Source organism: Acomys minous (assembly GCF_964271855.1).
Source record: "Acomys minous genome assembly, chromosome: 6".
NCBI lineage: Eukaryota > Metazoa > Chordata > Mammalia > Rodentia > Muridae > Acomys > Acomys minous.
In genome coordinates this window covers 66,960,629-66,974,158 of record NC_140487.1, presented here as the reverse complement: position 1 = coordinate 66,974,158, position 13,530 = coordinate 66,960,629, and the positions used below count along the sequence as shown (strand labels likewise).

Below are 13,530 nucleotides of genomic sequence, written 5' to 3'. Positions count from 1 at the left end.
CTGCCCTCCCTGTCTCTGAAAGGCTCTCAGGTAGAGGCAGCAGCACTGTCACTTGGTGACCTCGTGCCTCCTAGTCAGATTTGCTGAAGCCTGATCTCATGCCCCACATCTGCTGAGCAACTCCACTGCGCCCAAGCTAGACCGGCACAGAGTAGACTCAGGGACCCTGACCACACTAAGAGAGCCTAGGGACTTGTAATTCAAGTTTGGGGTCTTGGAGTTTTGATGTGATTATATTGGGCAAGTTTGGTGTGGGATATTATTCCATGCTGAATGGAAAGATAACTACATAGAAAAGTAGGAAGAAAAGTGTCAAGCAGCATATATAGTAATATCCAATTTAAAAAATTATTTTAAGAGTAAAGGCTGAAAGAGAAGCAGCAAATGGCTGTGATTGTTTATAGCGTATTGTGTGTAGTTCCCTTACTTTAATACTTCCCGTACATACTTTTAATAATAGAATGTGTGTTTTAAAATAAAGGGAGGGGCTTTTCTAAACCACAGAGAGTTAACCCTGCTCATCCTGCTGCTGGTGCTGTTTTATATACAGGGAGTGTATACGAATCCCAGTCATATGCTCTTTAGCATCTTCTGCTTGTATGTGTGTTTTGTCTTCATTCACCCGTTGACAGCATGCACATGGCTCTGAAGGCTGCTCTTTCAGGATGAGCCAGTATGAAACCAGCTGTTTACTTCTACTACAGTTCTTAGACTGGATGATAAACTCACAGCCCCAGTCTCCAAACATGTTTTTCTGAGGTTGTTCAGGGAGGTTATTGTTGCCTACCAGGTTATATAGGCTAAGTTTAACAGTGGAGTAAGCAAATCATCAAGAAATTTTCCCTCGTTCCCAAAAGGGATCATTTAATTCTTAGAATTAGTTTCTCCTCTACTCAGATTGTCTCTGACCCTACTTAGCTCAGACCAGCACAGTGGCATTGTGCTATGTTGGGTTGGGTGTTGGGGTGGGTCTTCATTGGCATGGAAACATTGACATGGAAATGAGAGCAGGGTCATTTTACGCACTTTCTTTGGGGATTTGCATTCCATGCTGTGAAGACTACTGGGAGTAACAGCAAAACAAATCATAGCAAAGCAGCAGTGAATAGGAAGACATCTGAGACAGTGACAGTAATCATAGTAATGGCTTCTTAGTCCATTGCATGAGCCAAGTGCTGTGCTAAACACATTTTATTGTCTCATATAGCTGTTTCCCAAGAAGAAAGTGACTGTTATTTTACAAAAGAAATTCAGAAACAGAGTGGCTTTAAAAAACGTCAACACCACACAGTGGGAGTTTTAACTCAGATATTTGAACTGTACATTTAGTTTTCTTCCATTGACACTTGTATTCCACTGGCCTTAGGTAGTGTCAGCCTCCCACTGCTAAACTGAAGTTTGCCGGATAGTGTGCTTCCTGGTATGCTAGAAATAAACAGCAGGTTTCAGTTAGAGACTCAAGTGAAGGAGATGCCTCTACCTCTTAGCTGACAAGTCACAGTTCCTCTCCTGGCGTCTCCTGACAGCCCTGCTTTGTTTGTGTCAGGCAGCTCCTTACAGGTTAGCGTAACATCACAGTGTCTGCTGCTTTCACTGTTGACTTACCAAACATCGGAACTGAAGCTCACTCACTGTGGCACTAACAGAATTGAAGTTTGTTCTAAAAGCTCAGTTTTCCTCTTGTCACCTCATAGCTCCACATAGTACAGCAGTGGGTAACGTCTATGGCTGACAGTATCATGCAGCCGCACTATTGAAGAAATCATTTTGTGGTTTTTAAGAAATGGCCAGTCATTTGCTTGCTGCCATGTTTTAGACCTCGGAGTCTTATTTTGCTGTACAAGTATCTGTGTCAACTTTCTCTGCCTTATTTTAAAATAGATATATAAAAGAGGATGGTCTCTAGTAATAATTGTCAGGCGTAAGGCTTTACAGTTATACAGCTTAGATATATTTACCAGCTGGATGAAAGTTACTTAGTTTTTTCTGTTCTCAGTTTTGTTTTTCTTGAATAAGACAGGCATTGTTGTATCTACCTCATAGGTCTGCTGTGAGGAGCACAATAAATATAATATTTATGACTTATGGTTGTAAGCGAAAAATGTACAGAACATCTCAGCTACTGTTGTTTAAAATAAGGTATGTTATTCAGCTGCTGTGCCTTTTAGAAAGTCTCGTGGGATTTATGAGTATAGTAACTGTAGGTTAGTTTGTTGTACTTGCCTGTTTTGTTAAGTTCTATGAGAAACGTAGTCCACATCGGTAGTACAGTTTGGTTGTTTTTAATCTTTTATGACTACCTACAATTGGGAATTTTAAAGTTCAGGCAGCTGGCTACCTGCTGTATGCAGTGCTGCAATGCATACTTAGATACAAGGATGCATTCAGCAGGACCCTGTGTTGAAGGAACTCATAATTTAGGATGATGAGGGCCAGCACGGAGGGAAAGCAGAAGATGGGGCAGCTAACGGTGATTTGATGTGGTAACAGCCGAGGAGAAAGTAGTAACTAAGCCATTGATACCAGGGGTACAGCATGGGCAGACGTCCAGAAAATTAAAAGCGTTTGAACAGTGGAAGGTGAGACAAGAAAGTGGGTTTGGGCTTAGACTTTATAGGACTTGTGGAAGCTTGTGGAGAACTTCAGCCACATGGAGCCCCTGAAGGCTTGAGAACAAGAGTAGGTTAAAGATGTGCTTTAGAACGGCCCAACCCAAGAGCCACCCCATGCAAGACAGCCAACCCCTGACACTATTAACGATACTCTGCTATGCGTGCAGACAGGAGTCTAGCAGGGTTGCCCTCTGAGAGGCTCCACCCAGCAGCAGTTTGAAACAGATGCTGAGACTCAAGGCCAAACATCAGGTCAAGCATAGGGAGTCTTATGGAGAAGTGGGGGGGAAGGATAGAAGGACCTAGCGGTGACAAGAAAGCTACAGGAGGACCAACAGAGCCAATTAGCCAGGGTCCGGAGGGGCTTGTGGAATCTGGACCATGCATGGACTGGACCTAGGTCTTCTACATAGAAGTAGCCAATGGGCAGCTCAGGCTTCATGTGGGTCCCCTAGTAAAGGGAGCAGGGCCTGTCTCTGACACGGACTCTGTTGCCTGCTTTTTAATCACTTCCCCCTGGCGGGACTGTCAAGCAAGGCCACAGAGGAAGAGGACAAACAGTCCTGATGCGACTTGATGATCTGGGGTGGGTGAGTAGGGGGGCTCCCCTTTTCTGAGGGATGGGCCTGTGACTGGGATATAGAGTGAATAAATAAATTAACAAAAAAGAAAGAGTGCAACAAAAATGAGTGATAGGTGAGAAAAGGAACAGCTTCCGAAGCAGCCAGGAAGCACCGCGGTGCGCCTGGAAGGTTTGATAGGGTGCCGGTGAGGAATGACTTGGGGGGCATTTGGGTGCGCCTGGAAGGTTTGATAGGGTGCGGGTGAGGAATGACTTGGGCGGCATTTGGGATTCAGATGGATTCAGTACATACTGTGCTCTAGTTTTCAGTTAGATACTGTATTTGCTGTAGCCTAGAAATAGTCAAGGAAAAGTTGGAGGAGATGGCTCAGTGGGTAAAGTGCTTCGCTGTTCAGATTGCCAGAACCCATTAAAAAAAAAAAAACAAGTACACATGTGCATGCATGTAATTCCAGTGTTGGGAGACCAGAGGATCCTGGGGCCTTGCTAGCCAACTGGTAAGCTCTAAGGTTCCATGAGATACCTTATTTCAAAAAACAAGGTGAAGAAGACTAGAGGGAAAAAAGGAATGTGGACCTCTGGCCTCCCCATGTGTACACATGGGCACGTGTGCCCTAGCATGGGTACACCACACATACACTCACATGTGGAAAAGTCAAGAAAAATGTACAGCTCCTGCCTGGTGTCTGGTATTGACATAGTATGTAGCTGTGAGAGAAAAAGCAACCAGGTTATTTAGAGCTTCTTCCTGTCAGATGTGTAGTAGACAGTGATATTTTATTTCTGCATGTGGGGGCAGATGTGAGAGGGTGAAAATCTGTGGGAAGTCTACCTTTAAGCCAGGCAAAGAACATAGGAATTAATCCTGCAAGGACAGCTCCCTTTCTGGGTCCATATGGCTGTGAGAATTCAAAGCTATCTAGAACATAAAGCACAAATGTGATTAGTAAATTACCCATTATCCACTATTTCTTTATTCACAGAGCTGTATTTGTTTGAAGTGACGATACGCACAAGTCAAATACTGCATTCCTGTCCTTTGTGGTTATGGGTTGCCAAAAGGTTATGTGCGTGAGGGTCATTTGGTGGTGCTCTTAGCCAAGTTCTTAGATGAACTGTTCGGAAACATGTCCTCGATATTTCTCTAGACTCTCATCCTTGACCTTTTCTTTCTTTTCTGTGATGGGAACATGTTGGCTGAATCTCCAGGAGCCATCCAGAGCGAGGAGTAGTCTTCAGGGTGGAAGATGGAAGAAGCTGAGACTATGATGACGTAAAACCAGCAGACCACCTCAGAATTTTGGGGAGATACAAGCAAACCTCTTGTGTTTGTGTGCAGTTAAATCTTCCTTATGAATTCATACACATCTACCTTTCTGTCCATATAAAAGGTCAAATCTTTGCTTTTTTTTTGAATATTCTTTCACTGCACATTGAAGTAAGAAAGACTTCACTGATCTCACATTCTTTTCAATTTATGTCATTTATAAATTTGGGGACAGAGTTGGACCATGGAAAACACACAAAACCTCAACAGTCAACTAAATTAGTTTTTTGTTTGGTTGGGCTTTTTTGAGGAGAGGGCAGAGGTCTGTCAAGCACTAAATTTTCCTTACAGTCCCTAGTGAGGAACCTCAGCCCTCCTAAGGGAGCAGCAGGTTCGGTTAAGAATAGAAGTATTGTCTTTATATTTCCCTTGCAAATGGCACAGTAGAAAACCGAGTTATGAGGCTTTCTTAAGCACAGAACAGTTTGTTTCGTGTTGGTAGATCTATTAATCTGCTGAGGTAGCCAGAACAAAATACAGACCAGTAGTTTGAAGAGCAGACATTTTCTTTTAGTTTTCAAAGCTGGAAGGAGCTCAGGCCAGCAGGACCCATTCTGGAGAAGAATTTTCCTGGCCTGTAGGTGGCTGCTGTTGGCCTGTGTTGACTTTATTTTGTGTTTGCCATAGCAGAGCCCTACCTTTTGGATCTCATATAACCTTAGTTTCCCCCTTAAAAGGCTCATCCCTGAGTGCTTTTCTGTGTGGTGTGTTACATGGAGGGTGAGAATTACATGGATTTGGGGAACAGATGCAGAATGCAACCTATAGCACCGGATATGCAGGAAGAAAGCAGCTGTTTAACATTTTAAAAACAGGAGCTAAAACAGGCAAGAACAGGGTTCCTTAGTGGTTGGTGTACAAACATGTTAATGTGGTTTATAAATGAGCGCTATATACCAAAGGTATGTGTTAAACATTAAAATTTCCATTCAAATGAAAAGATGAACACTCTTAACATACTTGCACTGAGACTAGCAAGTACTGTTGTACGAGAGTTAAGAAGAGAGGGTGATTCACAAATGCTGTGATTACTTTAAAAATAAATGCAGATAAGAGGTACAGGAAATTAAGCAACGCTCAAGTGCCAAGTTCTAAACAACATGAAAAAAAGTTAATTTTGAAAAGATGCCACCTAAGAATAGCAGAATACAAAAGTCTTCAATTAATGGTCTCTGAAGAGCTTTCTAAAACCTTATTTAAGCACATTGAAAACACTGGTCCATCGTGTTTATTGCAAGCATTTGCCATCATTGTTACAGATGGAAAGGAAGTTAAAACAATTTTTAGAAATCCTTTGGGGAGGCATGATAAGCTGATTTTGGAGAGGTTTTGACAAGCAAATGCCCAAGAATAATAGACTCCTGGAGAAAGAGCTAGGGGATGTGCTCTGCTAGTTAAGGCTTTGCGTGTGTGTGTGTGTGTGTGTGTGTGTGTGTGTGTGTGTGTGTGAATCTGTGTGTGTGTTACTATGAGAAAGTGTACTGTTGATGTAGATACAAAGCAAAGTAATATAATAGAGTCCAGAAATTGATAATGTATGTGTGCCAATGAAAGTGGCGTGTGGCATAGGTTATTCAATACATGATGCTAGGAAAACATGTTACTACTCATTTGGGAGTAGGAATAAAAATAGTATCTTTATACTTTATGAAAAAATAATTTTTGACTATTGAGATCTATTTGCAAAATTCAAAACAGTGCTTTTATGAGTTGAGATTACGGAACTTTTAATAAGTGAACTGATTTTTAAGACCAGTGACACTGAACTTTATGCACTTAAACCTCCTTCCATTGTGGTAGAATTCTGCCATTTCCTTGGTTCTGTCTGTCCTTGTATAGAAACAAGACCTGTAACCTTTCAGGTAGGTCACTTTTTTTCTCCTGGGTGTTTCCCCAAACCACTTTTCTGTAGTTCTTTCTTGTTAGTGTGATAAAATACCTCGACTGAAGCTTTGTTGTTGTTGTTGTTGTATTTTTATTTGTTTTATTTTCTTCTGTTTTTTGAGACAGGGTTTCTCTGTATAGCCTTGCCTGTCCTGTACTTGCTTTGTGGACCCACTAAAGCTTTGTAAGGGAGAAAAGATTTATTTGGGCATGCAGATACAGAGGGAGCAGCAGGCCAGCCCATGGTATTGTGTGGGAAGCAGAGAATAGAAAATGAGGCCAGGTAAAATCTCAAAGCCCATCCCTAGCAACCGTAATGTACTTCCTCTTGCCAGCTTCCACCTCCTAAGGTTCCCGTAACCTTGCTGAACACCGCCACCAGCTGGGGACTTGTTTTTGAATACATGTGCCAGTGGGGGATGTTTTGCATTCAAACCACAATGCCACTCCCTCTGAAACTGAGCCTCCCTCCTCCATATTCTTTGTGACCCAGATGTCTTCGCTGGCCATGTGACACTGGGCATTATTTGCCTTTTAACAAAGAGCTGCTGAATCTAAGGTCATAGAAGTGACAGTCTGTGAAGAGGACAACCAGAGCAGATTCACAAAGCTGTTCTGTAAGACAGACTAAATGGTGCAGAAGAGACAGGTACAGTGAAGTGTCAGGAGGAGCAGGTAGATCTCAGGGGGGGGGGGGGGGGAAAGGAAATTGAAACGGGAATTAGAAACATGAACAGAACAGGATCAGGGTGACCTGAATTCCGATATGTTAGGATTCGCTGAAGGGGTGTTTCTGGTTCTGGTTCTGACTGAATTTATTCTTGGAAATCTGGTGAATGGTTTCATTGGGTTGGTCAATGGCAACCACTGGTTCAAGAACAAGAAAGTTTCTTTGTCTGACTTCATCATCGCTAGCTTGGCCCTCTTCAGGGTCCTTCTGCTGTGGATCATCTTCATCGATAGCCTTATAATAGTGTTCTTTTACCACACCCATGACTCGGGGATAATGATGCAACTTATCGATGTTTGCTGGATATTTACAAACCACTTCAGTATTTGGCTTATCTCCTGTCTCAGTGTTTTCTACTGCCTGAAAATAGCCAGTTTCTCCCACCGCACGTTCCTCTGGCTCAAATGGAGAGTTTCCAGAGTGGTTGTTGGGATGATGCGGGGTGCGCTGCTCTTATCCTTTGCCTGTACTGTGTCTCTGATGAATGAATTTAAGATCTATTCTGTCTTCAGTGGAAGCAGAGACACACCAAATATGACAGAGTACATCAGATTGAAGAAAAATGAATATGATCTGGTACATGTTCTTGGAAACCTGTGGAATCTTCCTCCCTTAGTTGTCTCCCTGGCTGCCTCCTTTCTGCTCCTTCTCTCTCTGAGGAAGCACACACAACAGATGCAGGGATACAGTGTTGGCTCCAGGGATCAGAGAACTGAGGCTCATAAAAGAGCCATCAGAATCATCTTCTCCTACCTCTTACTCCTCCTACTCTACTTTCTTTCCTTTCTAATTTTGGCATTCAGTCGTTTCCTACCAGCGACTAAGGTTGCCAGGATAGTTGGTGTAGTAATTACAATGTCATACCTTGTTGGTGACTCGTTTACACTCATTCTGTGCAACAACAAACTGAAGCAGATATTTATGGCGATGCTCCCGTTTGAGTGTGGTCATCTGAAGCCCAAAGCTAAGGAAGTCTCTGCTTCATAAAATAGCAGATGCCGTTGGATGGAGCCAGGTAATTCTTCAGCCTGGTTTATCACTATGGAACCCTTCTGACTCTCAACGTATTATTAGTCTATACCATCAATGGGAGAGATGCTGCCTGCTTTGGCCCTGATCCTGCTTGGCTTAGAGGTGAAAACCATGCTTCTTAGTGCCTTTCTCCATCAGGTTGTCTGGGCAGATACAATGGTCTTCGGGAAATCCCAGTGTAAGAACACTCACTATATAGACATGGAGTTGTATTTTATTAACCATTAGCTTAACAATAACCAATCTGCATATTAGTTGTACCTTAAAGTTTATGTTGATATAAATAAAGTACTCTTGTGGACTTGAGACAAAGAGCTAAAGCATTTGCTTTTCCATAGATTTAGTTTGAATTCTGGTTCTGTCAACGCTATATTTTTGTTCTTGGATGAATTATTTTTGTGCTTTTTTCTCATCCTAAAATGTGGATGATAACATCATCCACAGGGTAGTAGAAGTTCATGAGACAATGCGTGCCATGTGTTATGTGAAGTGCTAGATTAAATGAAAGCTGTCATGCAGCAATATCAATCCTTTTTTTTTTAAATGAGTCTTTTTAAGACTTAGAATTTTTTCTTGTTTTTTTATTATGTTTCTTTTTCAACATATACATTTATATTATTACACATGAATAAAATAATCTACATACAGCAGGAAGAACCACGAGACAATCAGGAATTATATAAATGCTACATTCGTAGTGATTTGGCTATTTGTATTTGGCAAACATGAAATAAACATCTTTCCTATCTTGTTGAATCTAAATTTCTGGATGAAGATCAACATTTATCACATCTGATCTCTACTAACTTAAAACATCTATCTTGATCTAAAGACATCTTAACCCCTTACTCTACCAAGCTTAATTGTAAGACTAAACTATCAACATCAATCCTTTTAAGAAAGCACTTCCCACAGCCCTTCTGTGATGATATAAACAATAGCAGGAAAGTCAAGACTCCTGGATTTTAGGTTCCAATCTCTTCCTGTGTTTTGCTGACATTTTACTGAAATCAATGCCAACTAATTTTTGTTGTTGTTTTTTTTAGACTGAAAGACCCAAATGTTTTATTCCTCCTGTCCTTCCTCCTTTTCTCCTCCTTTTTCCAAGATGCATATCTGCTTTTCACACTTATAGAATATATGTATATGTATATGTGCTTTGATGTTTAATTAATATTATTTTAAAATAATAGACATTGATTTGCTTATTGTTATCAAATACCTTTGTCAAGTCAGTGAGAATATTGTTCAGTTCATGAAAATTCCTTTTAGCTTTGTGAATATAATCAGCTAGGACATGTGAAATCCTCAGTGCGGATATCTAATGTAACTAAATAAGTACTCTGGACTTTACATCAGAGTGCTTTGATGTCGAATGGGGATATATTATAACTACAAATGATCTAAGCATAGATCCAGATTTATAAAGGAAACATGAAAGAGTAGATACTTTTTCTAGGTGAATCCCAAAGCAGATTATGGCACGATTCTCTGCTGTGTCCCCTACACATGTCTCACAAAAAGTATGTCTCAAGGAGGGGATCATTCCTGGGACTTACCGTGTTAGATTCAGTACCTCAGCCCGTGTGTGAAAGGATGGACTGGCAGTGGCGTGGTCAAAATGCAGTTGGGGAAAATGGCTACGGTCTCAACATATGGGGGAGACACAAACTGGTTCAGCCAGGTCTGGAGGGAAGAGAGGGGGCAAGAGTGCGGCGTGAGGAATGCCACAATAGTCTGTGGTTTCTAGAAAGCAAAGTTGCTGAGGAACTGAAATAGCTTTGGGCTGGAACCCCATGTTTCGGGTTTGAAGTTCTCTGGAGCCTGCCATGACGCCCTCTAGCCTTCCTGCTCTTGGAGGAACAGATTCTACATTCAATAAGCTTGGCTGCAATTAGGCATTTCTAAGAAAATAAGAAGAGGCGTGAAGAAGTGGTAATTTAATCCTTGAAAGATTTGCATCTCAGTAAAAGCAGCTGCTCTTAAGACTAGCAATGGCTCAGTTGCCACACTGGGAAATAAACAGGAGACCTCCTTCCAGACGGAGTACTGTGCCTTCGTACTTATTTCAGTGAGACATATTTCATCGGCACCGCAACCACTGAAGCGTCCGTGAGTGAAGATGCTTTGGGAGCTGTATTTATTTGCGTTTGCTGCCTCGGTAGTTTTTAATTTTGTAGGAATCATTGCAAATCTATTCATCATAGTGGTCATTTATAAGACTTGGGTCAAAAGTCACAGAATCTCTTCTTCGGATGGGATCCTCTTCAGCTTGGCCATCACTCGATTCCTGACTCTGGGCTTGTTTCTACTGAACACTGTCTATATTTCTGCAAGTGCTGAAAGGTCAGTCTATTTCTCCACATTTTTTCTATTGTGCTGGAAGTTTCTGGATTCCAACAGTCTCTGGCTAGTGACTTTGCTGAACAGCTTGTATTGTGTGAAGATTACTAATTTCCAAAACCCGGTGTTTCTTCTGTTGAAAAGGACTATCTCTGTGAAGACCACCAGCCTGCTGCTGGCCTGTCTTTTGATTTCCGCCTTCACCACTCTCCTGTATCTTGTGCTCATGCAGATATCACGTTTTCCTGAACGTCTAACTGGGAGGAATGGCACGTTATTTGACCTCAACGAGGGCATCTTGACCTTAGCAGCCTCCCTAGCCTTGAGCTCACTATTACAGTTTATGCTCAACGTGACTTTCGCCTCCTTGTTAATACATTCCTTGAGAAGACACATACGGAAGATGCAGAGAAACACGAGCAGCTTCTGGACACCGCAGACGGAGGCTCACGTGGGCGCGATGCGGCTGATGATCTGTTTCCTTGTGCTTTACATTCCATACTCAATTGCTGCCCTGCTCTATTTTCCTTTCTCTGCACGGAAAAACCTGAGGGCCCAGGCCGTCTGCATGATGGTTACCGCCGCTTACCCTCCTGGGCATTCAGCCCTCCTCATTGTCACACACCATACACTGAAAGCTAAAGCAAAGAAGATGCTCTGCTTCTATAGGTAATGGAGTGGCCTTCGTAAAGGTTGACGGCATCGCCTCACACTTGCTTGCAAGCATTCAACATTTCCCAGTGACTTTAGGCTTGATTTTTGTTATCCTGTATCTGGCAATCCTGATCCTGATGCTGAGAGCTTATATTTTGGTCAGTATGGCATCTCTTGGCTAACAATTTAACGTAAAGCACATTTCCTGAAGACTTGTTCGAGGTATATGTGTACTTTGCCTGGTCATTCCATTCCTAGACAATGGTAATCATCATACTGTTTCTCTAGCTGGCGAAGTGTAATGGAATGTTCCTGAATAAAGGCTACATTACGATGTGCATGGTTAGTTAGCACAAATTAGAGACTTTAACCAAGGAGCCCTGAACAAGATATTACCAATAACTAAGCTGTCACTGAGAGGAGATTAGTTTAAAGTGTAAGAAGGTAGCACAGAAAGGAGAGACAGGGGTTGGGGGGGCCTTCAGAGAAAAGTGTGCATCGTAGGGCATGGCAGACGAAGTGTCCTGATGTGTGCCTAGCATTTCTAGGCTTGGCCTAGAAAGGCTTGGAGTTGATAGATCAAGAGTAGGGACTGATAGTAAACCATCCCGCTAAAATGGTTTAAACTCAAAGAATTTATCTTAATATCTAAAGAGATAGCCATAGGGCAAAAGCAAGTTCTTTTCAAATAGTGAGAGCAATACTACCTGAGTGAACATGTAAGCGCATGGCGCCTACACCCTGTGATATCTGCATCAGATGTCTGTGTCACAGGGTGTGGGGGCCGTGTTCTGTGCATTCAGTGAAAGCCAAGAAGCATTGAGCTGGTGGGGAGTGCAGAACTTGGTGGGCGTATTTCACTGTTTTCTACATCACACAGCTGTGCGGAAGAATGCTGCTTTGGGCAATCTGATGAATGGGTGTTGAAAAGTTATGATTATATAGTTGAAATATATTGCTCATGTAATATTTATAACATGCAATGTTTATATATCTAAAAATAAAAACTCCACAAGGTCCAAGTCACCTGCCTTTTCCTGTTCTCCTCACCACAGTCTTCACTGTGCTTTTTAGTAAATAGTACCCAACCAGTATTAATGACATAAAACTGGAGGTATTCTTCATGTCGTAGTCTTAATATTAACAGATAAACGGAATTCTGAAAGTGATAAGTGAAATCCCTTAATGTCCTTTTCTCCTCCTTTTAGTATTGGTCAAACTGTGAGCTCTCCAGAATTTATTTCCTATTGTAAGTTTGGGCTGTATTGCCGTAGAGTGTGAATAGAGGGAATGCGTGTAACTTCCAGGTGAGCCCTGGGTTAGTCAGCCCCTTCCTTCCCACTTCCCTCCTTCCTTCCTTCCTTCCCTCCTTCCTTCCTTCCCTCCTTCCTTTCCACTTCACTTCTTCCTTCCTTCCTTCCTTCCTTCCTTCCTTCCCATTTCTCTCCTTCCTTCCTTCCTTCCTTCCTTCCTTGCCCATGGGTTGGAATGTTTACTTATTGTAACCAAGCATTTGAGGAGAACACTTGAATTTGTGGCATGGTTCATGACAGAAGTGTCACCATCTCTGAACTGTTGGTGACTAAATTCCAGGATAGGTCATGAGACACAAATATCTCCACAGTTTACTTTTATTAAAAAGGAGCTATTTTATTCTGTTACCTTGATGAAATCTTAGGCTTTAGCATATTTCATGCAATAGCATACCTTCATGTCATTATGATGAAATAGTATGCAATTACTTATACTGTTATAATCAAAACACATATAATATTGTTTGTTAAGTAAAGTAAAACCAAAAGCATGTATAAGCTTTATACAAATTTTTATAAAAATAGACACATTGGAAGAAAAGCCTAAAAGGAAACATATAAACAGACATAAACATGCATATACCATTTTTTTTTATGTTAGCTATTGACTTTTTAAATGCTAGGCATTGAGTTCAAAGCCTTGGCCATACTGGGTAAGTTCTGTACAATTGAACTATGTCCCCAGCTCATGTTGGAAGCTTTGAGTAATATTTTTGTATTTTATAGACTTTTTATAATGAACATATACTTTCAAATATATGCAACACATGCAGCATATATCTTATCTAACCAATGTTCCTTCTCTTTAATAGACAGGTCAGGCATTCTTATGTGAATACCTAGCTTCTCTTCGCTCAGAAAGAAAAGTGACTAGTATTTCTTTTCTTTCTTTCTTTCTTTTTTTTTTTTTTTGGTCTGATTATTTTTAATGGAATAAACAAACCCTTAAGTGTATGATTTCATTCAATTTATAGTGGAAAACACTACCAGATTTAGTATGTTTGGTTGAAGTTACTATAGAAATGAATTGTCAGAGAACATAGGGAACTCCA

General features: G+C 41.4%; 2 protein-coding genes across 2 annotated transcripts; both read left to right on the top strand.

Moving 5' to 3' along the window:
• Positions 1–7,154: 7,154 nt before the first annotated feature.
• Positions 7,155–8,123, top strand: TAS2R3 (taste 2 receptor member 3; the record flags this gene model as incomplete). Its single annotated transcript, XM_084787809.1, has 1 exon — positions 7,155–8,123. The coding sequence occupies exon 1, from the start codon at positions 7,173–7,175 to the stop codon at positions 8,121–8,123; it is 951 nt and encodes a 316-aa protein (XP_084643935.1). The 5' UTR covers positions 7,155–7,172.
• A 2,167-nt stretch (positions 8,124–10,290) lies between these two features.
• On the top strand, positions 10,291–11,184 carry TAS2R4 (taste 2 receptor member 4; the record flags this gene model as incomplete). The annotated part of the gene is made up of 1 exon (XM_084785681.1): positions 10,291–11,184. The coding sequence occupies one exon, from the start codon at positions 10,291–10,293 to the stop codon at positions 11,182–11,184; it is 894 nt and encodes a 297-aa protein (XP_084641807.1).
• Between the last annotated feature and the right edge of the window lie 2,346 nt (positions 11,185–13,530).